The 27,298-nt window shown below is 40.1% G+C and overlaps 1 protein-coding gene and 1 long non-coding RNA gene across 2 annotated transcripts in view; one reads left to right on the top strand and one right to left on the bottom strand.

Annotated features, from left to right (window-relative positions):
• Positions 1-27,298, top strand: part of ZNF609 (zinc finger protein 609) — a 211,479-nt gene that overhangs the window by 143,905 nt on the left and 40,276 nt on the right. The window contains exon 3 of the mRNA XM_043555183.1: positions 8,059-8,284. Coding sequence (XP_043411118.1) covers positions 8,059-8,284 — 226 coding nt within the window. The remainder of the gene's footprint in view (positions 1-8,058; positions 8,285-27,298) is intronic.
• LOC122468528 lies at positions 20,674-21,783 on the bottom strand. The gene is made up of 2 exons (XR_006293269.1): positions 21,456-21,783; positions 20,674-20,937 (listed from the first exon to the last, which is right to left on the bottom strand). It is a non-coding gene; the product is annotated as an uncharacterized LOC122468528 (long non-coding RNA).

Below are 27,298 nucleotides of genomic sequence, written 5' to 3'. Positions count from 1 at the left end.
ATTCCATATCAGAGTTCTTTGGGATCTGCAATTTTTTGTTAATCTTTTTGTTTTGAGATAATTAATAGTTGTAATAAATAATGCAGAGAGATCTCATGTAGCCTTTATCTAGTTTCCCCCAATGGTAACACCTTGCAGAGCTATTGTACAATATCACAACAGGAATATTGACATAATGCAATCTCCCTATCTTGTTAAGATTTCCCCATTTTACATGTGTTCACTTGTATATTTTTCTGTGTGTGTGTGTGTGTGTGTGTATTAAGTTCCATGCAATTTTATTATGTGTAAGCTTGGGTATTTACCACACAAAATACAGAACATCTCCCTCACTATAAGAATCCTTTGTGTTGTCCTTCCTAGCCATACTCAACTCTCTTCTACATGCCACCAACCCTTCCTTCTGGCCACTACTAATCTGTTCTTATGTGTCACTTTTGTCATTTTGAAATCATTAGTTGTTTAAAATAAGTTAATTAGTACATGTTAAATCTTTCACTTTTTTAAAAAAAAATTTAATGTTTATTTTTGAGAGAGAGAGGCAGTGTAAGACAGGGAGGGGCAGAGAGAGGGAGAGACAGAATCCGAAGCAGGCTCCAGGCTCTGAGCTGTCAGCACAGAGCCTGACGCGGGGTTCAGACTCATGGACTGTGAGATCATGACCTGAGCCGAAGTCAGATGCTTAACCACCTGAGCCACCCAGGCGCCCTGTTCACTTTTAATTTCTAATACAGTATATATCAATTGATAAAGCCTACATAAATAAAAGCTCTGTAAGGTTCTCAGTTTTTAAGACTTTAAAGGTTTCCCAAGACCAAAATGTTTAAGAACAGCTGGCTTGAAGCAGGAAGAATCATTCTCATTTCTCCTTCCCAAGCTACTACAGAACAAGATATGGTTTGTGATGTCTCAATTTAGAATTCTCGTGTTTTCTCCTAGGACTGTCAATATGAATGATGATTAGGTTCTTTAGTACAGTTTGCCCCATCCATGAAACAGGTTAAATTGAGATTTTTCTGCTGACATCTGTGATTCTGAATGATTCAGAAAAAGGCTTTAGCTTCTGTTGTATTCACCTTATTTGGTCTGTGGGTTATTTTTTGTTTGTTTATTTGCTCATTTGCTTTTCTATCCTATGGGAGTAAGAGAATGGAGTAGAGATGACAAGCTCCAGCCCTGACTTTTTAGGAAATGAGTATGTGAAAGGAGGTAAGAATTGTGTTCAGGAGAGGAAGTAGTTGCAGCCAAAGAATGAATTTTTCTCATTCTTTATTCTTGAAAAGCTAATTCTCATGCTTCCCTTGGAACAGTACAGGAATGGGAGGGATCATCAACCTTCTGTAGAAAAAAAAAGTCATTTCAGAGCTAGTACTTAGGTGGCTATCATCACTCATCAGCTGCAAAGTTAATAGCTTTGCTGAAGGAAAATGTGGTGAATTTCAAGCAGGCAGGAGATTGTAGAGTGAGAAGACTTAGAAGAGCAGAATAGATGCTTCTTTCAGCAAAAGCCTTTGCCACAGGAATGGGACACTACCATGTGATCTGTGTTATGCATTGACTTCATTTATGAGATTTTTTTCTTTGTTACATTTCCAGCATAATATATCCATTCCCACACACAGAATTTAGACAGGATTGAATATTAGGATCATTTGATCTGCTCTTCCCTCTTTATCGGAAGAAATCTTTTGGGTTTGAGCCTGAGACTATTGTGATGGTTGCAGGAGAGCTCCCTGTGGCTAGTCTTAGAGTCTTCAAATTATATGTTCACTTGCACTTGCATTTTCTACTACAAACTCCAACAGTCTCCACTGCTGACCTTGACCAGGTGCTGATTGGTTAAAATTGAGTGCTAAAGTAAGTCTTCTGTGAATAACAGAATACCTACCTTAAGAATTGTTTGATGTCTGGTTACGGTGCCAGCTACTGTGTCTTTCTTTTTCTCTTTTTTCCTCCTTGCCTTCTGCTACAAGATGTCTTAGAAATTAGGGGCGCCTGGGTGGCTCAGTTGGTTGAGCGTCTGACTTCAGCTCAGGTCACGATCTCGCGGTCCGTGAGTTCGAGCCCCACGTCGGGCTCTGGGCTGATGGCTCAGAGCCTGGATCCTGCTTCCATTCTGTGTCTCCCCCTCTCTCTGCCCCTCCCCCGTTCATGCTCTGTCTCTCTCTGTCTCAAAAATAAATAAAACGTTAAAAAAATATATTTAAAAGAAATAAAAAAAATTAACCAGAGTTACAAACAAATTCTTTTTCAAGGCAAGCTTATGTGGAATCTAGGAGTTCAGCAGACCTGCAGCCTCTTCTTTTCTTTTCCTTTCTTTTTCTTTCCCTTTCTTTCTTTCTTTCTTTCTTTCTTTTTTAACGTTTATTTATTTTTGAGACAGAGAGAGACAGAGCATGAATGGGGGAGGGTCAGAGAGAGAGGGAGACACAGAATCAGAAACAGGCTCCAGGCTCTGAGCTGTCAGCACAGAGCCCGGCGCGGGGCTCGAACTCACGGACTGTGAGATCATGACCTGAGCCAAAGTCGGATGCTTAACCGACTGAGCCACCCAGGCTCCCCTCTTTCTTTCTTTCTTTCTTTCTTTCTTTCTTTCTTTCTTTCTTTCTTTCTTTCTTTCTTCCTTCCTTCCTTCCTTCCTTCCTTCCTTCCTTCCTTCCTTCCAAGAGGCAGGTTCAAAGAGTGTTGGAAAAGGAAGTGATTTCCTCCTTCACTAACACTTAAATGTTGTATTGTGTCGTGATTTACATGGAATATTCTATTGCATTGTGTCAAGAGCTTTGTGAAAAGGGAGAATTCAGTTGCTCTGTGGTTTCTTTTTTTTTTTTAATTTTTTTTTTTAACGTTTATTTATTTTTGAGACAGAGAGAGACAGAGCATGAACAGGGGAGGGGCAGAGAGAGAGGGAGACACAGAATCTGAAACAGGCTCCAGGCTCTGAGCGGTCAGCACAGAGCCCGATGTGGGGCTCGAACTCACGGACCGTGAGATCATGACCTGAGCCGAAGTCGGATGCTTAACCGACCAAGCCACCCAGGTGCCCCAGTTGCTCTGTGGTTTCGACCCATCGGGCTCTTGAAAATAAGCAATTACTGAACTTTCAGGATAAGCAAAGATAAACCTTAATTATTTTTAAAAAAATACATTAAATTTATTTTATCTCAATCTCAGTCAACAGGAGGCAGTTCAAATAACTGAGGATTTTTTTCTTTGTATTTTAATTTGAGAAACAACATAATAAATTCATAAATAGGATTTTAAATAAATACCTGTTCTTTTTAATAACCCACAGTAAAAATTTTGTGAGCAGATCAAATATTATTAGAGGCAGTACTTACATGTTTATTTATGAATCAGGAACCTATATTACTATTAGCATTGCTGATGCTGAGTCACTGTAAAATCTTGAAAGACCTTTGGAATTATCAAGGAAAAAGAGCATGTTATTAATACAAAATCTGGTATATTTGATGGCAGGGGCACCTGGGTGGCTTGGTCAGTTAGGCGTCCAACTGTTGATTTTGGCTCGGGTCATGATCTCACAGTTTCATAAGTTTGAGCCCTGCAATTGGGCTCTTGCTGACAAAGTGGAGCCTGCTTGGGATTCTCCCTCTCTCTGCCCTTTCCCCCACGCACTCTTTCTCAAAATAAATAAATAAACTTAAAAAAATATTTGATTCTACATAATCTTATCCGATCATTCTGAATAAATCTGAACACTTATGTAGCCATTATCTCCAATTATCTTTCATTCTTGGATAAAGCAATTTTCTTAGAGTTACTGCAGTTATTGGTAGACTTCCTTTCTGCCTTTTGACTCTGAATGTGAAGATACCAGACTCCTGAGAAGTAGAGAGGGAAGAATCTGTCCCAAGTATTTCTTCGCTGCATTTCCTACCCCCAAAATTATATTGCAGCCTTGAAATTTTTCTGCCATCAGTGCCTCTCTTGTGTGGGAGGCAGCTGAAGGCAGTGTATAATTACTTCTTGTGGGGAGATTAATGGCTCTGGCCTTTCTTTATTCTCTCCAGTCCTCATTTCTGCGTCACCTGCCTATCAGCACTTAGATCTCTAATAGGTGCTATTAAGACTAATATCTAAAGGTGAATTGAAAAGAAGTATCATTAAAAGGTAAAGGACATGAACTGTTGGGAAACTTCAGATATCTCCAACTTCAAATCCTCTCTTTTCAAGTTTTAATTTTGTCTTGTTTATGTCCCCATTCATTGAGTCCGGGAGCCAGGTTGGCACTCCTTAGCATTTCAGAGACTAAGAATTGGCCCAGCTTTTATTGTTGTTGTAGCTATTAAGGTATTTAATGACTTTAACTTTTTATATTCCTGTTACTTAATTTTCTCTCCTGTCCCCAGTCTCCTGACAATTCCTGCTCTTGTATCCTAGGAATATGGGAGAGGTGGCAAAAAAGTCCTTTTCTGATTTATCCTCTCCTGGAGAGTGGTAAATGAAACTGTGTTTGTTCCAGTGAATAGTAGAATGTGAAATCCCATAAAGCCACCTCAGTTATTAGATGAATATCACAGAGGTGCTTATTATACAGTATGGCTTAATGTAGATTATAGATGTGACCAAATGGTAATTAGTAGAGCTGGAGCTGTAATTAAACATTATTGTGTTGCTCTGTGATTTCTCCTCAGATTTCTGTTGCAAAGTAGGAAACTGAATAGTTCCAAACCCATAGGTGGATTTCTTCACTTCTCTCCACCCCCAGATTTCTTTTAATTAATTAACTGACTAAATAAATCATCCTCACACAAACAGAGCTCCTGAATTCTACTTAGTATCTCTGAGCAGTAAGAGCAGTTTGTTGCATATACATGTCAGTTGGCTCTTTGTATATTAGTTCTATTTTTCTAATCAGTTCAGCTAAGTTCCTTCTCTCCACATATTCTGTAGCAGGGTTTAATTTGGCAAACTGAATGCAACAGGGGTGTCTCCTAGTTACCCATCTTAGATCTTGTTTTCTGGATCTGTCAGTATAGAACTGGAGGCTTGGCTTCATGTACAGTGTTAGTAGCTTCTTTTCTTCCTGGTCTCCCATAAGCACTGAATAACCTAGCAGGAAATGAAACCACTTGTAGAAAACAGCTGTCCTTGATAGCTGAGAGAGAGAAAGAGAAAGAGAGGGGGGGGGGGGGGGGGGGGGGGGGGGGGAGAGAGAGAGAGAGAGAGAGAGAGAGAGAGAGAGAGAGAGACTGACTGACTGACTCCCTGGGGACTTACCTCCTTCTGTGCTTGGAATTGCTGCCTTAGCAATGGAACAGGTTAGTAACAGGATATGGTCACATGAGGGAATGAGAAAGTTCAGAGAAATGACCTAAAAGATCTAGGCCAACCTCTGTGTCCAAGAAAGAGGACCTTGCAGGAATTTCTCTTGCTAGTAGAAGAATGGTATAGAAAAGAAAACAAACTTGGGGCTCCTGGGTGACTCCATCAGTTAAGCATCTAACTCTTGATCTCAGCCCAGGTCATGATTTCATGATTCACAGGATCAAGCCCTATGAGGAGAGAACAAACCCTAAGCAAAGGAAATGCACATACTGATTATGAAATTGTTTTTGTCTCAGTTTTCCCCAGAAGAAAAAAAAATAGAAAAACAGAGGTGAGGCCAAGAGTAAAGATGATCTGTGTATACTCTGTCTCTAATTTTCCCTTTTTAGTAATTCTCAGGGGTAAAATCTCCAAGAAACTTTCTTTCCAAAGAGTTACTAGCTATCTTCTTGAAGCATTGCTGAAAGGGCTAGATATTAGAGCCAGATTCCAGCCATATACAGGAGTCATAGAGTTGAACTTAACTTTTTCTGTGTTTTTACTTTCAAATCTGTGTATAGAAATTTTAAAGAGTCTTTTAGGAATCTACCACATCCCAGGAAGGTTGCCAAATAAAATGATCAGTCCCTGATTTTCAAGAGTGCAAAAAGAAGCCAAAAAAGCCTTTTGGCATTGACCATAATGCAGAAAATTCATTATATGGGCTTCAACTTTCATTTTATGAAAAAGGTGGAGTTAGGGAAGTATAGGGGTGGGGGGTTCCTGCCAAGCAGACAAGGATAATGTTTTGGCAGCTTTTCAGGAACCAGAATTAATCAGAATCCGTGTTCTAGCATTCAGTGGACTCTTGACAGTGATGATTCACAAATAGCAATGACCTCTAAGCCAGGAAGTCAGAGCTAACTAACTGCAGAGAGTAGATATAGTACCCAGATCTCAGCTTCTAGAGGTGTGTGTGTGTGTGTGTGTGTGTGTGTGTGTGTACGTACGTACACACACACGCACCTGTGTTAGAGAGGTGGGTTACAGGTATAGCAGTGGTCATTCAGTAAACTGTTTCAGAACCAGAGTTCTGTTGCAGACCTGTCCAGCAGCTTGGTTTGTGGGTACATATGTAACTCTCTGGATGTAGGTCTGTTGAAGGAGTACATTCAAACTGGACTTAAAAAAAAAAAAGAAAGAAAGAAAAAATCTTTCACAAGAGGAAGAGGGTCCCAATCCTTGACTCTTATTTTCTAGGTTTGCTGACTGGTATCATACTTAATCTTCAGGGAAGATTAGTCAGTGTGTGAATTGAGTGCTTTTGCATATGCAGGACACTGTGTTCCGTTAGGATTTGGGCAGTGTAGATTCAGGTACTTTGTCAGTCTGATAAATGCTAGGATTTAAAGAGTTAAAAGATTATTATCCTCCATATTACAACTTTGAACTCTGGATATGTTGAATTATTGGTTTCTAAGTAATTGTACTCTTGTGAGAGATTCTAGTTTTAAAAAAGTTTTTTAATGTTTATTTTTGAGAGATGGAGGCAGAGCGTGAGTGGGGGAGGGACAGAGAGAGAGGGACACACAGAATCTGAAACAGGCTCCAGGCTCTGAAGCTGTTAGCACAGAGCCTGACATGGGGCTCAAACTCAGGAACAGTGAGATCATGACCCAGACCGAGGTCACATGCTTAACCAACTGAGCCACCCAAGCTCCCCGAGATTCTAGTTTTAGAGGTAGATGCTGGTCCTTGTGCTCACCTATTTCTGTCTGTGCATGTGTGTGATCAGCTTCATCTACAGACTGCCATGAATAGGCTTCTGGGTCCTAACAGCACCTGCTATTTGTTACAGATAAATTTGATGTTACATTCTTGCTCCAAAATGCCATTCTTACTAACCAGTCGCTGTTGTAATCTCTAAGTGTTAGAAACCCCCATCAGTTGCTCCTAGCCCTCTTATAACTTTTAAGTAGATGTCCTAGCTAAAGATGAATTGAAGTTCTAGTCTTCTTAAAGTGACATTCCTGGAATCTAGATATTTTTTTCCTTTTTTATCCCTACCTGTATTCTTGGATTTTATACATGATTAATGTATTATTTGTTGAATGATAGATTGGTGGGAAAGATAGTGGTGGCAGTAGAACATGCCTCAGAAACCTTTTTGTTGTCATCAATCTATGTGCTCTATTACTGTTGAAATCTGGACCTGGTTCTCTATCACTGGAGATTTTTAAATGAGACAAGATTTTTTTTAAATACAATTTATTGTCAAGTTGGCTAATATACAGTGTATTCAATGTATTCTTGGTTTTGGGGGTAGATTCTCATGATTCATCACTTACATACAACACCCAATGCTCATCCCAACAAGTGCCCTCCTCGATGCCCATCACCCCTTTTCCCCTCTCCCCCGCTCTCCACCCCCATCAACCCTCAGTTTGTTTTCTATATTTAAGAGACTCTTATGGTTTGCCTCCCTCTCTGTTGTTTGAAACTATTTTTTCCGCTTTCCTTCCCCCACATTTTTTAATACACTTTTGGCCAAGCACCATTTGTGAGGAAGATCGTTAATAAGAAATAGAGCTTCTACCACAGGGTGCGCTCATATAAACCATTAGATTTGTACTGGTATCATGAGCTAGAACTTGAAAGGACAGACCAAAGTCTTATATTTAGAGCCTTCCACACTGGCAGGAAAGAATGTAGGACTAGATTAAATACAGAGAAGGTATTTCCTCTAAATGTTCTCTCTGCCACTCAGCTACTACTTCTCTTCCCCTACAGATGGAGTCCCCTGTCTCTACACCAGCAGTGCTGCCACTGCACCTTTTGGTACCAGTGGTCAATAATGACATCTCCTCCCCCTGTGAGCAGATCATGGTTCGTACCAGATCAGTTGGGGTCAACACATGTGATGTGGCTCTAGCTACAGAGCCTGAGTGCCTGGGCCCCTGTGAACCTGGAACAAGCGTCAACCTCGAGGGCATCGTGTGGCAGGAAACAGAAGATGGTAAGTGCTATGTGCGTCTTTTCCCATCTCTTCTCAACCTGCTTCTGCCAACAGGGGCTTATCGTTGTAAATAACACCAAGTATTTATTAGGAGTCTCAAGTGACCATAGTTTGCTAGTGACACTTACCCAGGAGATCACAGCAAACTTCTCAGTAAAATTGCGCAGCTTCTGGAGATTGCCATTGTGTTTGTTTAAAGTTTATTTATTTATTTTGAGAGAGACAGTAGGAGCAGGAGAGGAGCAGAGAGGGAGCGGAAGAGAGAGAATCCCAAGCAGGCTCCACCAGTGCAGGGCTTGATGCTGCGAACCGTGAGGTCATGACCTGAGCTGAAATCAGGAGTGGAGGCTTAACCCACTGAGCCCAACACTGAGGTCTCCCAAGATTGCCAGTTTTTAAAATTAATTATCTCTCTTTTATGGGTATCCACATTGTTGGCCCTGGCATTTAAGCAGTCATTTGTTAAGTGCTGGCCAGGTAATTCACACTGTGTCTCTACTCTCCATACTCCTCTTTATCATTTTATATGGGAGAATTTGAATGTAAATGAACTTTTGGGTCAGGCTTCTAGAGAAAAAAGTAATAAAAGGACAGCTGTGGGAGTCAAGGAAATGGAAAACAGTCACTCTTAAATTGACTTATTGTTGGCTCATTGAATATGCAACTCTTGCCTTTTTTAACACCTGGAGGTGCAGCCAGCTCCTTCCCACTGGTTGCCTCATTGCCCAGCCACCCACTTCACTTCATGCATCTGTCACTTAGTACAGATTTTATAGGCCTAGGCAACAGGGAAATGTTTACATGGTCTTGTTTTCAGGCATCCACTAAGCAGTTGGCTCACTGCAGGGTGCTTCTGCCTGAGGCTACCATCCAGACTTCTTGTATGTTCCATTTGCCCCTGAGAACAGAGTCTCTTCTATTTTAGAAGTTCATAAACCTGAAAACATAGTTGTGTGAAGGGACTTGACCAGGTATTTCTGATCCCTTGGTACCATCTGTGGCAATTTGATTTCAGCACATAGATTCTTTTTATAAAGATTCCAAGTTCTTGTCAAAGTATGTTTATACAGAGTATGTTTATAGAGGCTGGGCCTCAGAGTCCCATCAGGTCTCTGCATCAGTAACCAGACTTTGAAAGCATCCCCACTCTGAAGTTTAGAGGCCCAGAGGAGCACAGCTCATTATCTCTAATTATCATAAGCTATCTTGTCAGTTTGCCCATGGAAATTCAAGCATTTCATTCTGGTCATTCTAATTAAAGTCTGTTCCTCTGAATATTTTGTTGTGATTCAGTATTTATTTAAAGTCTGTCATGCAGTAGGTATTGATGTGACACAGGTTAAGAATTCTGTTTTTGGCTTTCTTGTTGATAACAATATAGTAAAGCTTCAGTTTTCAGAATAACATTGCTGATAGGTTTTATTGTGTGCCTGAGACCATGATGCCAAAAAAAATTTTTTTTTTCTCTTGTGTTAGAAACTGATGCAGAGACAGTGGAGAGAGGGGTTGACCCTAGAGGTTGACTCTGGATATGTGCATTCAGTAGACAGTCTGGAAATCACAAGTGGCTATCTCTAATTTTGAAAATGTCATTTGCCTTTGGCCAAAGGTCTGAATAGCCACAGAATCTGTTGGAATGACAAACATATCCAGCCCACAGCTCTTTGACACCAACCAGCCTTCAGGGCCTCTTGCCTCAGTATATTGAAGATAGAAGACATCAATTTCCTGCCTATTTATTCTGTCCATCTTTATGATGGTGACTTTCCTCCAAGAGCAAGTTGCTTTTCATATATGTTAACCGATGAAAACTTTGTAAGAATGTGAGGCACTAACCCTTTCACTCTCCTGAGAATAATGGATACCCTTTTTTTTTTTTAATGTTTATTTATTCTTGAGAGAGAGAGAGAGAGAGAGAGAGAGAGAGAGAGAGAATGAGCAGGGGCAGAGTGAGAGAGGGACACAGAATGTGAAGCAGGCTCCAGGCTCTGAGCTGTCAGCACAGAGCTCAATGTGGGGCTTGAACTCACGAGCCATGAGATCATGACCTGAGCCAAAGTCAGACACTCAACCAACTGAGCCACCCAGGCGCCCCCAATGGATACCTTTTTATCTGAGAGTCCCTGTTCTCCCTCCATGCCAAGGAGATAGTAGCACAGGTTTTTGGGGGGGTTTATTTGTTTGTTTTTTATTTTTTTATAATTTTTTAATTTTTTGTTTAATGTTTATTTGTTTTTGAGAGAGACAGAGACAGAATGCAAGCAGGGGAGGGACAGAGAGAGAGGGAGATATGGAATCTGAAGCAGGCTCCAGGCTCTGAGCTGTCAGCACAGACCCTGATGCTGGGCTCGAACTCATGAACTGCGAGATCATGACCTGAGCTGAAGTCAGATGTTTAACCAACTGAGCCACCCAGGCGCCCCTGTTTTTTTTTAGTTGTTTGCTCTGACTCTCATGTTGTACCTGGCAGCTTATTACCAAGTTCCCCTGTTGTACATTTTGAATGCACCTGCGTTTTATTTCACAGTAGTTATCACAGTTTGCAATTTTATAGAATGATATTTTTCTGTTAATGTCTGTCTCTTCCACTGTTTTAGAATTCTGTGAGCCCAGGGACTCTGTTTTGCTCACCATTGAATATCTAATACTTAATACTTGGTAGCTATAGTAGGCCCTCAAAAATATTTGAGTGAATGAATGTTACATCTAGTTGTCATTTGTAGATCTTTGTTAATATTATAGATACTGTAATATTGTTTGAACTGAGAAATCATATCAAATACTTTACAAAATTCTAGACCTCTGAAACTCAGAATAAGTACTATTTTCACCAGGTTTGAGATCACTCATTTATTTATATCTATAAGATTTTTAATTCTCCTACTTTTAATACCATATTTTCTCTCATTTCCTATATTGTGTTCCAGGGCTTAGTACCTCTCCTCTTTTTTTTTTTTTTTTTTTTTTTTTCTCATTCATCGCAAGGGAAAGGGAACTTGTCTGCAATTATAGATTTTCTCCTCTGCTTTCTGCCTCTCCCAAAGGGCCTTCACCTGAACTGTCAGTTGGCAAAGGTCTGAACTGGGATCAGAGTTGGTTTACATTCCTTTTCATCTTCAGGTAACAGAGATTTCCTGCAAAGATCTTTCTCTGCAGATCTATAAGATCTAGTATACTGAGTCAGTCTTCAAGTTAATAATAAGATCTATGTACAGATACTTTTTAAAAAAAATCCTTCAGCCTCCTAGGCTTTTTGTCTGCTACCCGACTCTTTGTGCTTGTGTCTGTCTCTTTGCCCAGCAAACTACTATCTTCAAATGGAAAAACCCTAAGAGCTTAGAAAGAAGCTGTGAATGCTTGGCCTCTGAGGGAAATGGAGGATCATGAGGTCCCTGTAGAACTGAGCCACCTTGCTGAGAACAGGTGTAGGGGTCATGGCCTCAATTCTTCCTGGTTTCTTTGCCTACCTGTCGTGCAGTGTTGCTTCCTTCTTCACTCTCAGTGCAAACCTTGCCTTGGAGACATTTTTAAATTCTTGCAGATTCCATCTCTTTTTAGGCTGTCCACAATACAGCCAGCACTGCAAAGATCCTCCTTGACTAGGCTCAACCTTAGTACTGTTAAGACCCAAGTATAACTTGGAATGTTTTCCTTGGCTTTTTTTGAGACTTAGCATTTATACAGAGGTCTGATTCCACCTGATTTCACTTTGTCCCACCCCACTTCAAATTGAAATAATAGGTCCCAAGTCCATTCCTAGTTCACAAGGCTTACTTTAATACAAAGCCCCAGAAACAGTGTATAAGAAGTCTTAAGGCAGACCATATACTTTTGCTGAGGCAAAATTGCTTCCTGGCTTGGCTGGTGCTTTTAAGGAAGACAGGCTGGGGTGTGTGGGTGGCTCAGTCAGTTAAAGTGACTAACTCTTAATTTTGGCTCAGGTCATGATCTCATGGTTCATGAGTTCAAGCCTTGTATCAGGCTCTGCTGTCAGTACAGAGTCCACTTTGGATTCTCTCTCTCTCTCTCTCTCTCTCTCTCTCTCTCTCTCTCAAAAATAAAAAAAATAAACATAAAAAAAGAGGGGCACCTGGGTGGCTCAGTTGGTTAAATGCCTGACTTCAGCTCAGGTCATGATCTCGCGATCCATGAGTTCGAGCCCCATGTTGGGCTCACCACTGTCATCACAGAGTCCACTTTGGATCCTCTGTCCCCCTCTCTCTCTGCCCTTCTCCCACTTACACTCAGTCTCAAAAATAAATAAACATTAAAAAAAAAAAAAGAATTTTAGGAGATGCTAGGGGTACCTGGGTGTCTCAGTTAAGTGTCCCAACTCTTGATTTCAGCTCAGGTTATGATCTCATGGTTGTGAGATCTAGCCCCATGTCGGGCTCAGTGATGAGTGCAAAGCCTGCTTGGGATATTCTCCCTCTCTCTCTCTCTCCCCCTCCCTCCCTCCCTCCCCCTTCCCTCCTCCCCCACTCATTCTGTCTCCCTCCCTCTCTCTCTCTCTTTGTCAATAAATAAATAAACTTAAAAAAAAATTCCAGGAGATGCTGTAAGTTTTCCTTCTTTTTTTAAAAAGAATTTTTTTTTTAATGTTTATTTATTTTTGAGACAGAGAGAGACAGAGCATGCACGGGGGAGGGTCACAGAGAGAGGGAGACACAGAATCTGAAACAGGCTCCAGGCTCTGAGCAGTCAGCACAGAGCCCAACACGGGGCTTGAACCCACGGACCGTGAGATCATGACCTGAGCCGAAGTCGGACGCTTAACCGACCGAGCCACCCAGGCGCCCCTGTAAGTTTTCCTTCTTAAGCAGCCACACTAATGGTAGCATTACTTTGGCAAATGTGCTTCCTGGAAGAATTTGTAATATAGCAAAAAGAGCACTTGGTGTGAAAACCAGGTGAGCTGTATACATCTGCTGTTATGATTGTGACCTTGGGCAAGTTCCTTAACTTCTTTGGTCCTTAGTTCCCTCATCTCTTAAGTAAAGTTGAATTAGGTCACCAATAAGGACCTTCCATCTTTTAAGTGTTAGACCTTGGAATCAGTATGGATCCATCCATACTAGTTCATCTTAAAAATGAACAGTCATGAGAATGAAAACTAAAAAATTTTAATACCAATGATGAAATTTCATTATACACTTGTTTAATAGATTTGTTTTCTAAAAAAACAACAAACAAGCAAACAAAAAAACCCGACTCTCCTTGCCACTCCCCAATTCAAGAAATCTCCACTCTCATTTTTCAACTCCTGATCCTACAAAACCCGGCTGCTTTTGAGGCAAGTATATGCTAGCTGACATAAGCTGAGCTCACAGTACTGTTTAGCAATCCCTTCATCTCCCTATTATATTCACACTTCCCAATACTTGCCTCATTCTCAAGATTCATTAGCCCAATTCCTTCTGTCTTCATGCTCTTAAGCAGGAGCCTCTTAATGCTCCTCAGTGTGAAGCCTACTTGGGATTATCTCTCTCTCGCCTCCTCTGCCCCTCTCCCCTTGTTCACTCTCTTAAAAATAAATAAATAAATAAATAAATAAGAATAAGTTTTTTATTTTTTTTATTTTTTTATTTTTTAAATTTTTTTTTTCAATGTTTATTTATTTTTGGGACAGAGAGAGACAGAGCATGAACGGGGGAGGGGCAGAGAGAGAGGGAGACACAGAATTGGAAACAGGCTCCAGGCTCTGAGCCATCAGCCCAGAGCCTGACGCGGGGCTCGAACTCACGGACCGCGAGATCGTGACCTGGCTGAAGTCGGACGCTTAACCGACTGCGCCACCCAGGCGCCCCAAGAATAAGTTTTTTAAAAGATGATGTTTTTGAAGCTGAAGTGAGGGCAACTCCCTTGTATACTCTGAAAAGCTATATGATACATTTGGTCCATCTTCCAAAGCTGAACTCTAGCTTAAAGATTTGGTGGGGAGGAAGGCATTTTTAGTTTTTGCACTTGTTAAAGGTTTTGTCATATATATGCACAAGTACACCTAGAGAGACTAGGCACCCCCACCTCCACATTTTTATTCAATAACTAAGATTGTTGGGAACTGTTTGAGAGTAACTGTTTCAAGGACTAATAGTGTCTTAAAGGCATTATAGTATAGAACAGATATCTGAACTAGTGTCAGGAAAGTTGGATTCCAGAACAAATCATACCTTTAGCTAGCTGTGTCAGCTTGGGTAAGCCTCTTAACTTCTCCTGGCCTTAGATTTCTAATTTATGAGGGCTTGGGTTAGATGTATACTATTCAGTAAAACTTCTTGTGTTGGAAATAAGCTGTTCCAAAATGGTAGTCTAGTCATATGTGATATTGAGCACCCTAAAATGTGGCACATGATACTGAGGATAATTTTTTTTATTTAAACCCAAGTTAGTTAACATATAGTATAATAATAGTTTCAGGAGTAGAATTCAGTGATTCACCACTTACATATAATACCCACTGCTCATCCCAACAAGTGCCCTCCTTAATGCCCATCACACATTTAGCCCAGCCCTCCTCCCAGCACCCCTCTAGCAACTCTCAATTTATTCTCTGTGTTTAAAACTCTCTTATGGTTTGCCTCCCTCCCTGTTTTTATCTTATTTTTCCCTTTTTTTTCCCGTGTGTTCATCTGTTTTTTTTTTAATTCCATGTATGACTAAAATCATATGGTATTTATCTTTCTCTGACTTATTTCACTTAGCATAATAAATTCCAGTTCTGTCCATGTTGTTGCAAATGGCAAGATTTCATTCTTTTTGATTGCTGAGTAATATTCCATTGTATATATGTATACACACACATGTACACACCACATCTTCTTTATCCATTCATCAGTCGATGGATATTTGGGTTCTTTCCATGATTTGGCTATTGTTGATAGTGCTGCTATAAACATTGGGGTGCATGTGCCCCTTTGAATCAGTGTTTTTGTATCCTTTGGATAACTATCCAGTGCTGGGTTGTAGGGTAGCTCTATTTTTAATTTTTTGAGGAACATCCATACTGTTTTCCAGAGTGGCTGCACCAGTTTTATTCTCACCAGCAGTGCAAAAAGGTTCCCCTTTCTCTGCATCCTTGCCAACAGCTATTGTTTCCTGAGTTGTTAATTTTAGCCATTCTGACAGGTGTGAGGTGCTATCTCATTGTGGTTTTGATTTGTATTTCCCTGATGAGGAGTAATGTTGAGCATCTTTTCATGTGTCTGTTAGTCATCTGGATGCCGTCTTTGGAAAACTGTTTGTTCATGTCTTTTGCCCATCCCTTCACTGGATTTTTGGTTTTTGGATATTGAGTTTGATAAGTTCTTTATAGATTTTAGATACTAACCCTTTATCTGATATGTCATTTGCACATATCTTCTCTCATTCTGTCAGTTGCCTTTTAGTTTTGTTGATGAGGATTATTAAATTTAAATAGTCACATGTATCTAGTGGTTTACTGTATTGGACTGCAATAGAGGCTAGATGATCTTTACGTTATATGTACTCTAAAAGTGTAAATATACTCTGAGATAGAAAGAAGGGTAAATATGTGGGAGGATAAAGAGGATGGGTAAATAGCCAACATCTGCACAGACCCAGGGTGACTTCTATGACTCTGGCCCTTATTACCTGGGAGAACATTTGGCCCTGCTTCAAACTCTGCCTTGTGCTTTGGTCTATGGGTTGCAGTTTTCTCATTATCAGAGTAATAGCCAGTGGTTTTGCTTAGCAGGAAGTAAGTTTGCCTGTGGTAGCTCCACTGAGAACCTGCCTCAGCAGTTCTTCATCCTCATCTGATTGCAGATCCTGGCTGTGGGTCTTTATCCTTCTTACTAAAAAGAAGGGTCTGTCTGTTAATCTTCTTTCATGGAAATGGTAACCTTGGTAGTTACCCTTGCTTTATTCTGTGTGATTCTGATGTAGGAAAGTATGTGTGTGAACTGTGAAGTATCTAATTTTAGAGATTTATACTGGAAAGTTACACTGGTTCTCGGCTTTTTTTCTTTTTCCTTGGCTATAATTAACGCTCCTTCACCTTCAGTCTTGCCTCAAGCAGCACTTACCTGGAGGAAGACATGGTGCACAGTGACCAAGCTTTCTCCACTGCTTAGCCAGTTGCTTACTAGCCTGACTCCTGCAGAAACAGCTCCACCAATAGCACAGTCATGAGGAGCCTAGCAGCCATTGTCTGGCACCACAAATCTTCATAGCAACAGACCACCACATGGCAACAGCAGCCACACAAAGGAAACATTAGGGAAATCAATACTTACTTTCTCTCACCCCTCCCCCACCCAAAACAACAGCCAACACATTTTTCCCACCTAGCAGCTTACAACCAGTAGATGCTTTGGGGCAGTTATGTGTCTATATACCTTTCTGGATTATGTTATCTGCCCACTGTCACATATTTAAATCCTGAAGCCCTAAGAAAAATTTTCACTTACAGACTTTTTTTTGAGTTTCATTTTGCAAATTGCAAAATAAACTAAATCTCCAAGGGAGAGAGATGTCCTTTTGTGCGCTGTCACCTACCACCTCCCTCAGCCCAGCAAAGCACAGAGGGGGGTGGTACAGTTGGCCAGACTGCAGGCTTGGCAGATAGGCAAGGTTGCTTCAAATGAAATTCTTTGATATTTCAGGAAAAGAACTAAGATGGGCTCAGAGACAGACCTACTTTGTTATTAATGCCATCCTTTAACAAATAATTTAGTTCCTGATACTTATGTATGAAACCCAGTAAGTGATACCTAGGAAATAAATACAGTCTAGTATAAACTGGGGCTGATCACTAGCCCCAGTTAATATAGCTTTGGCTCTTGATTCCAAGAGGTATAAGGCCATTTAACTGGTCCGGGCCTTAGTGTCCTCATTTATAAAACGAGAGGGTTGGTCTGCATATCTCTGTGGTCCTTCCAGCTGTGATATTTACAATTCTGTGATCATTTGTGTGGGACAGAAGAGAGAACTGTCTTTGTTAATCATTGGTTGTAGTGAGATCTGCTGGAAGATGTTGTTGAACCCTCCAGTCTCAGTGCTTACACTGCTAAAAACAGGTCCTGGCCCTGCCCTGGTTGATAAAGCTGCTGTAACAATGATGGGCAGAAGCTATTAACAAACTTGGCAACCAGCCTTTTCTCCCACAGCAGTAGTTTCAAACCAGTTCAGGCAGAGCTTTGCTCCCAGGTCGCTGCTGCTGCCTCTTAATGATACCAGTAAGAACTCCCTCTTTCTCTCTCTTCTCTCTCTCTGCCTCTGACTGCTTTATGAAACAAGGGGCTGTTCTATACCTCTTCTGATACTTCATTATCCTATCTCCCTCAGGCTTTACAGAACAAAGAAATCATAGGGCATCAACTTTATAATTTAGGCAGCTGGAGATCATTTCCCCAGGATAGGGGTGGGTAGGTAGCCGATTCCCCCTGGCATGAAGCAGCATTGCTAAATGGCCTGTGTTTTGTCTGCCAGGCTTAGGCTTTGTTAGGCCCATTCAGGCTTCTCTGTATTTGAGTTAAATTATAGTGGCAAACCAAGCCCATGTACTTTTAGAAGGGTAGGGGTTAGGAAAAAATGGAAAGTGTGTCATTTATAGGCCCTGCTACTTGCTAATTGCTCAAGGAATTTTTGTTTAATCCACTGTCACTGTGCTTACTCCTGCCAGATCCTTTATTTCCCCTAGTTGCTGCCTTCATGGCCTTCTCCATAGCAACAAGCTCTGTGACAAAAAGGCTATGGTGAGAAATTGAGTAGTTCCCCCTCCCACAAGCTGTACTCTATTTTCTGTTTAGTATGTCTTTAAAAAGCCTAAAAGACTGCTATCGAATACTTTTCTACCCCCATTGAACTCACAGTCAAATGAAACTTTTTAACCCTGAACTAATTCAGTGAACAACCTGCCTTCTCCTTATTTGACTCTGATTATCCCCATCTTTTGAAAATTTTCTTGTATCATTCAGTACACTTGAAATACTGTGCATATTCCCATTTACCAAGCTCTCCTCTGCTTTTCAGCTTTTAGCCTGCTTCTTAGAATTATTCTATTTAAAAATCTAACAGAATCAAGTATCAGTATGGAGGAAGAATGGATGAAGAAAGTAGAAACCCTCCCCTACCATCCCCCCAAGTGCTGTTGCATTACATACTAGACTGATTTGCTACCCTGGAGTTGGGGCAGACTGCCCCAAGTACAGAACTAGCTTGCACCTCAGCTGATCCTGGAGGAGTCACAAACCCAAGTGTATTTGTTTTTACGTTAATATGTCTTATTGAACAATAATAGAAATAAAAATATGTGCCCAAATTATAAGCATGCAGGTCATTGAATTTTCCAAGTGAACCCACTTTCTGGTTATTAGTACCTACATGAAGAAATGCATTATTACCCCCACCCCAGAAACCCCTTCATACTTCCCTTCCAATAGCTAACCCCTTTAAAAAAAGATCACTTCTGACTGCCAGCATCAGAGATTAGTGTTCTCCATTTTGAACATTATATAAATAAAATCATTACAGTATGACCTTTTTTATGTCTAGCTGTTCCACATTATGCCAGTGAAATTTATCCATGTTGTTGCATGTAGTTATACTTTGTTGATTCTCATTATTTTATAATACTTATTATGTGAATTCAACACTATTCAGTTGCAGATGAGCATTTGGATTGTTTGCAGTTTGGGGTTTTTGTGTAAAATGCTGCTGCAGAAATTGTTGTATGTGTCTTTTGAGGAATACATGTACCCATTCCTATTCTGTACATACTTAGGAATGGAATTCCTGAGTCTAGGGGACACTGTCAGTGCCAGTAGATATTGCCAGTTTCCCAGAGTGTCTGAACCAGTTTATACTCCTACTTCCAAATAATCCTGGTTGCTCTGCATCCTTACCAACTCTTGAACTTATTTTTCTTTCTTATTTTAGCCATCCTGTTTGCTGTATAGCATGGTATCTCATTGTGATATTAATTTGCATTGCCATGAAAATCATGAAATTGAGCGTCTTTTTATGTGCTTGTTGGCCTTTGGAAATCTTACAGAATACATGTTCAAACCTTTTACGTTTTAGGATTGGGTTGTATCTTTTTTATTATGAATTTGTGGGAATTTTTTGTATGTTCTGATTATGAGTCCTTTATCAGATATATGTATTATAAATACCTTCTATTTTATATCTTGTTGTTTCTCTTAATGCTACCTTTTCACGAATGGAAGTTTCTTCATTTTTATAAAGTCTAGTTTATGTTTTTTTTATATAGTTAGTGTTTTGTGTCCTGTTTAAGAAAATTTTGCCTTTCCCACGGTAATAAAGATATTCTCCTATGTATTTTTCTGAGAACTATATTGTTTTTATTTTCATATATGGATCTACAGTCTATATGAAATTGATTTTTGTTTAGGGTATGAGTTGAGTCAAGATTCTACTTTTTCCATATGGATACCTCATTTACCTAGCACGTTATTGAAAAGGCCATCCTTTCCCCACCACTGCACTGCAGTGTCTCATTTGTCATAAATCAAATGACATATGTGTGGGTTTATTTCTGGACTCTTTCTTTCCTCTCATCCATTTGTCTAGTCTTGTGTCAGTACTATGCTGTCTTAACTGTGGCTTTATGAGTCTTGGTATCTTCAGTTTTATTGTGCTTCTTCAAGATTACCTTGGCTATTCTTGGCCTTGCATTTTCATATAAATATTAGGATCAGTCTGTGAATTTTTATGAAAAAAAAAAAAAAACTGCTGAGAATTTGATTGGGATTACAGTGAATCTACAGGTCAATTTGGGGAAGACCCAGAGTTTTATCCTTTCATTTAAGCTAGTGTTACTCAGTTGGGGGTGGTGTAGTGGTACATGAGATCAGAGCAAGTCAACGATATCACTTGGGGAGCTTGTTTAAAAGATAGGTTAACTATTCCTTACTCCTCATATTCTGAATCAGTGGCCTCAGTAAAGAACTTAGGCATTTATTATGAAATAGCTTCCCAAGAAATTATGATTTGCTGCCATCACCACTGTTCTCCACCCACCCTATTTGAAAGCCACTGACCTAGACTGTAATCTTGGCTAGCAGCAGTAATTCACTGAGGCCAATTGAAGTAGAATCTGACTGATTTCATCAACACCAGGTCTACTTTGGGGCCGTATCTCGTAAGCCTACTATAACAAAGTGCCAAAACCTGGATGGTTTAAAACAAATTTATTGTCGGGGCGCCTGGGTGGCTCAGTTGGTTGAGCATCCGACTTCTGCTCAGGTCATGATCTCGCAGTTTGTGAGCTCGAGCCCCGCATTGGGCTCTGTGCTGACAGCTCAGAGCCTGGAGCCTGTTTCAGAATCTTTGTCCCCCTCTTTCTCCATCCCACCCTTGCTTGTGCTCTGTCTCTCTCTGTCTTTCAAAAATGAATAAACATAAACAAAAATTTTTAAACAAACTTATTGTCACATGGTTCTGGAGGCCAGAAGTCATAGATCAAGGGGTTATTAGCAAGGCTGTGCTTTCTCGGATGTTTCGAGGGGAGAATGTTTCCTTGCCTCTTCTAGCTTCTGGTGTTTGCCAGCAATCCTTGGCATCCATTGGTTTCTAAATGTCATCACTGCAGTCACATGACTGTCTTCTCCCTGTGCGCTTTCACATCTTCTTCCCTCTTTGCGCATCTGTCAGTATGTCCAAACTTGCCCCTTTGTATTAGGACACCAGTCATACTGGATTAGAGCCCACTTAAATGACCTCATTTTAACTTGATTGCCTCTGTAAAGAACCTGTTTCCACATAAGATCACATTCTGAGGTATCCGGGGTTAGGACTTTAATATATCTGTTTTGGGGGGACACAACTCAGCCCATAACAGAAGCCACCCAAAACTTGAGAATAATTATTGTCACAGATTAGAGAGAGGGAGGAAACCAGAACTGTTTATGATTATAGGAGGCTCTGCTTCCCAGAGCTACTCTGGGCAGAAGAACATCCACCCTCTGATCTCAACCGTTCCTCTCTGTGTTACTATTTCCCCTCTTTTTGGCACTGAGACCTACAATGTGGTTTGGTTCTGCTCTGTTAACAAACCCTGAAAATACCAAGTGGAGATTACCAGAAAGAAAAAGAGGCTTCAGCAGTTAGCTGTTTCTGTCAGCCTCTAGCTGAAGAAGGCTGAAAGGAAAAGTGCCTCATGTAGACCAGCCCTTAGTCATGTTCTTACCCTGGTTCTTCCTGCTAGGCCATAAAGCAGTGAAACTGTAGACGGGTATGATTCCATCACAGCCTCAGGCAAGTATGTCTTCAAAGCTGTCCCACTGAGATGATACCGTCCTTCTTATTCCCAGTAGCTTTCAGACAAGGACTCAAGCTGGATAACTGAGGGCACGATGACCTCTGCTGAGCTGCCTCCCCCTGTGGGTACAGTGTGTGGTTACCTCATCAAGAAGAAAGGGAGGGGGGTGTGAGATTTCAGGGTGTGGTAAACCGGCCTTTGTTGCACTTATGCAAAGTTTCCATGGTGTGGGAACTTCTAGATGGGAGGAGGAGTTGTATTTGATCTTTCCTGTTCCTCCCCAGCCTCCCCGTCCCCACAGTCTGGGGGTGGAGTGGTTTACATTTGATAGATATCCCACTTTGGTCTTCCGTCTCTACCCTATACCAGTTCTTTGCCTGCTTATAGTTCTAGCTATAACAGATCTACCTAACAACTCCCCAAATTGATACTTGCTTCACAGTGGTTTCAGCTGGCCCTCTATTATACTTTTGCCTGAAATTCTGTGGAGAGAAAATACTATGGTCATGTGAAAATGGTTCCAACATGGTGGGTGTTACCTTGTGCTTTCTCTGTTTCATTCAGCCCCAAAAGATCCCAGAAATAAGGGCTTAGGATTTGTGTTTCCTGTCAATCCCAGAACTGAAGGCAGAAAAATTTGAAGACACCATTTTTGTAACAGTGGTTTCCAGATTTTGCTGCACATTAGAATGTGGAGACAGGGATTGAAAGGCCTGATGCCCACGTTTTGCCCAGCTAAACTAAAACACCATGTCTGCAGGTAGGAGCCAGGTGTCAGTATTTGTAATCATCTCAGGGTATATCCCATGTGTCCAAATTGGGGAACCACTGTTCCATAAGCTTTAAACATTTCTGCAGAAGACTTTATCCCAAATTGCTTTATTGGATAACCTCAGAGATTTATACTTAGAATATTAATAAAGGTCTCCTGGGAAATATAGATTCTCTTTGGAAGTATCTTCTCTAGGGGAATAATAACCACACTTCTGCCTTTGGGTTTCTGGTTTTGGAAGACTCCTACATGATTTGATCCTTCCCTGTAGTCAAATCCCCGACTTGCAGATGAATGGATTACCAGGATAAGTGAGATTTAAAAAAACAAAAACAAAAAACCTGGGGATATTGCTGTTAAGCCGATTTGAGTTTCTGCCTGCTTGAGGTTTGGTAGGACATAAGAATATATAGCATAGTAAAGTATTCTAATAATTTTCAGAACTGCAGTAGACAAATTTAGGACTAGAGTTTTACCTAAAATATGGCACTCTGTATCAAAATTCCTGATGTTACTACATGGCAAACCCATAAAAAAAGAATAGCTTTCAGGGCACCTGGGTGGCTCAGTTGGTTGAGCATCTGACTTCGGCTCAGGTCATAATCTCATGGTTCGTGGGTTCAAGCCTCATGTTGGGCTCTGTGCTGACAGTTCAGAACCTGGAGCCTCCTTCTTATTCTGTCTCTCTCTCTCTCTCTCTCTCTCTCTCTCTCTCTCTCTCTCTCTCAAAAATAAATAAACATTTAAAAAAAGTAGTTTTGAGAATACAACCAATTTGGGGGGAAAAAATCTTAGCTACTAGATGAACCACAGATGGCCCTAATCTTCCTTAGTCTTTTCATTTCTAAAGGTGACTAACTCACATGAATTTCTGTGTGAATTTATATTCACCCTTTACATACATCTCTGGTTTGAACTTTAGTCCTGGGAGAAACGGTGCTCAAAATTTTCATAATCTCTAATCACATGGCACGGTTAAACATTAGACAGTAGGCCAGAGATCAGCTATGGAAGTAAACAGTTCCTACCTTCCCATAGTTGGGGTTTTCACAGAGGTAGGAGTAGTTTCAAACCAGCCTTCCTCATAGGCATCCTCTTGTAACTCTGTTTCCTCTCGGTCCTACCAGTTTCCTATGAGATACAGCTCCAGCCCAAGATGTAGCTATATTTACAGGTTTCTAAGAAACTGTGACTTACTTTCCTTTACCACCATCTCTACAGAGGACTAGAAAAACTGAAATTAGTATTGATTGGGAGTTTGAGGTATTTGTTGCAGATGTATCCTTCTCCTCCTCCTCCTTGCCCCCACTCCAGGCACCAGTTGAAAAACATGTCTGCCATTTTCATTTACAAAGAAATTAGAACTATGTGGAGCCCTCTTAACAGGCTCTTGATCATTTAGAGGCAGCTAAAAAGACCTTTGACCCAAATATGAGGCCTGGGGAGTATAAAGAGGACTTTACCAGGAAAGCAAAGAGAAGAGCACAACTGAAGGCATATTCAACTTCTAGAGAACAGGACTAAATTGTACCACACTTTGGCATCAGTGTAAAGACTGTCACTGGCAATCATTTATTTTTAACCATTGCCATTAGCACTGGACATTAGGCTTAACACTTTTTTCTTTCTCTAACCATACTAAGGAAATACAGCTTCCAAGGGAATTGTTTTTTTTTAAAGGGATTACCTTTTTAATTTTATTTATTTATTTTGAGAGAGAGAGGGCGCATGCGTGCATGGGGGAGGGGCAGAGGGCGAGGGAGAGAAAGAATCCCAAGTAGGCTCTGCACTATCAGCATGGAGCCCAAAGCAGGGCTCAAACCCACAAACTGTGAGATCATGACCTGATCCTAAATCAGGAGTCAGACGTTTAACTGACTGAGCCACGTAGGCTCCCCCAAGGGAATCTTTTTTTAAGGTGACACGCTTTTTTTTTTTTTAAAGAGAAGAGAAAAAAAAGTAAACGAAACAAGGGTATTTAAAAAATAACAGGTGAGGGGCGCCTGGGTGGCGCAGTCGGTTAAGCGTCCGACTTCAGCCAGGTCACGATCTCGCGGTCTGTGAGTTCGAGCCCCGTGTCAGGCTCTGGGCTGACGGCTCAGAGCCTGGAGCCTGTTTCTGATTCTGTGTCTCCCTCTCTCTCTGCCCCTCCCCCGTTCATGCTCTGTCTCTCTCTGTCCCAAAAATAAATAAACGTTGAAAAAAAATTAAAAAAAAAATAAAAATAAAAAATAACAGGTGATAGGGGCGTGTATGTGGCTCAATCATTTAAGTTTAAGTCTGACTTCAGCTCAGGTCACGATCTCACGGTTTGTGAGTTTGAGCCCCATGTCAGGCTCTGTGCTAACAGCTCAAAGCCTGGAGCCTGCTTCAGATTTGGTGTCTTCCTCTCTCTCTGCTCCTCCCCTGCTCGCTCATGCTCTCTCTCTCAAAAATAAATAAACATTACAAAAAATAATAATAGAAGACAGAACAGATGTTTGTACATCCAGGAATAAATCCCTTTACCATGGTTTCTGCCTTAAGACCTAAGTCTTTGGGGTCAATTGTAAATTGCATAGAACATATGAAATGGTTTGGTACCAAAAGGCTGTTGCTAAGTCCATTTGTTTTTAAACTCTGCAAATGATATGTCATCTGCAAATGGTGGACATAGTTGATGAGTTCTTGATCCAGGGGGTAGCTTTGTTTTTATTCTAAAACTTAGTAAGTTGAAAGTTGGAAGTAGAGAAGCTTTTTTGCTTTTTTTTTTTTTTTTGAAGTAGAGAAGCTTTTATACGTATCCTTTGACCAAGAGATCCTCTACTAGGTCATGTTCTAGTAAGAAGGGGAACGTAGATGCTTAAAACAGTCTTCGTTTTGAGCTTTTTTATACTGTGCTTTGAATTCAGAATGAGAGGCAGTAAACTATTTTCTCCCCTACTACTAGCAACTATTTTTTCATCTGATATTTTTTAATTACATTTTTTACTGATTTAAAAATGCCTGCTTTTGAGGATATGACACCAAAAGCATGAGCAATGAACAAAAAAATAGTTAAATTTGATTCCATTGAAATTAAAAACTTTTGTTCATCGAAATATATACTGTGATGGGAGTTAAAAAGACAACTAACAGAATGAGAGAAAATATTTGCAAATCATGTATCTGATAAGGGGTTATATCCAGTATATATAAAGAATTCCTACAACTCAACAACAAAAAGCCCAACCAATCTAATTCAGAATAGCTCAGAGGACTTGAGTCAACATTTTGCCAAAGAAGATGTATTAATGACCAATAAGCACATGAAAAGATGTTCAGAATTATTAATCACAAGGGAAATGGAAAGTGAAACTACAGTGAGATACCACACTGAGATACTTCACACTTAACGGGATGGCTATTAAGGAAGGAAGGAAGGGAGGGAGGGAGGGAGGGAGGGAGGGAGGAAGGAAGGAAGGAAGGAAGGAAGGAAGGAAGGAAGGAAGGAAGGAAGGAAGGAAATAACAAGTATTGGAGAAGATATGAAGAAATTGGAACCCTTGTTGGATTATAGATGGGAACATAAAATCTTGTAGTCATTCTGGAAAACAGTGTGGTTGTTCCTCAAAAAGTTAAACATACAATTAACATATGATCTAGCAATTCCATTCCTAGGTATATACCACAGCTAATTAAAAACAGGTGTTCAAACAAAACTTGTACACAAATATAATATTGGTAGCAAAATTATTCATAGTAACTAAAAAATAGAAACAACCAAATTCACCAACAGATGAATAAACATAATGTGGTATAACAATGGAATGTTATTCAGCAATAAAAAGGAATGAAATTTTGATTCTTGCTATAATGTAGATAAACCATGAAAACATGCTAAGTGAACAGACACAAGAATAAATAGTATATGATTCAATTTATATGAGGTATCTAGAATAGGCAAATTTATAGAGACAGAAAGTAGAATAGAGTTAATAGGAGACAGAGGGCAGAGGGAACAGGGAATTAGTGCTTAATGGTTACAGAATGTCTATTTTCGGTGATGAAGAAGTTTTGAAAAAATAATTATAGTTCTCAAAAAAATTAGTAACTTTTTATTGAAAACCTGGGAAACAGAAAAGAGAAACATAAATCACAAAGAATAAAATCATAAATCACCCAGAGATAACTACTGTTATGATTGTTATATTATAGATACACTTTTGTAATAGCTTTAGTTTTAACAAATTGGGACCTATGTATATTTGTAATCTTCTTTGTTTATAGATGAATATATAATGAACATTCTCCTAACATTAAATTGTCTCCCATAACATTTTTTATTTTTTTTTAATGTTGACTTATTTATTTAGATGGAGATAGAGAGGGAAGGGGCAGAGAGATAGGGATACAAGAATCCCAAGCAGGCTTCTCACTGTCAGCACAGAGCCTGACACAGAGCCCCAACTCATAAACTGTAAGATCATGACCTGAGCCAAAATCAAGAGTTGGACACTTAACTGACTGAGCTACACAGGCACCCTTCCCATAACATTTTTTAAAACCACACATTCCATGTTAAGGATGCATCATGATTGATTTAATCCGTTTACATTCTTTTTTTTTCATGACTTAAAAAAAGGTACTTCTGAAATTTTCCAGATCTTCAAGAACTGATCTTTGATTTTCATATCATCAATAGAATACAAAGGAAACACATTATGTGTTTCATAATAACCTTGCAGCTTTGCACTGTTGAGTTTCTGTCCCCTAACTCTTTTTCCTGTTTCTGCCTCTTGCTGCCTTTTACTCTGACATTTTCTTTTTGCTTCTTGCCTCTTCTTCTCTATGTATCTTCCCCTTTGCCACCAGTATACTGCTTTATTGCTGCTTCTGTTTCTTTTCTGGTATAGAGAGGTCAAACATAAAATCAATAACCTGCTCCTCAGCTAAAAATAAACCTACAAGTGTTGATGTCTTTCACTGTAGTCCACAATTTTATTCTCAAGTGCAGTACACAGACCATTTAGTGTTTTAC

Source organism: Prionailurus bengalensis, chromosome B3, assembly GCF_016509475.1.
Source record: "Prionailurus bengalensis isolate Pbe53 chromosome B3, Fcat_Pben_1.1_paternal_pri, whole genome shotgun sequence".
NCBI lineage: Eukaryota > Metazoa > Chordata > Mammalia > Carnivora > Felidae > Prionailurus > Prionailurus bengalensis.
This window is presented reverse-complemented; position numbering and strand designations above follow the sequence as displayed.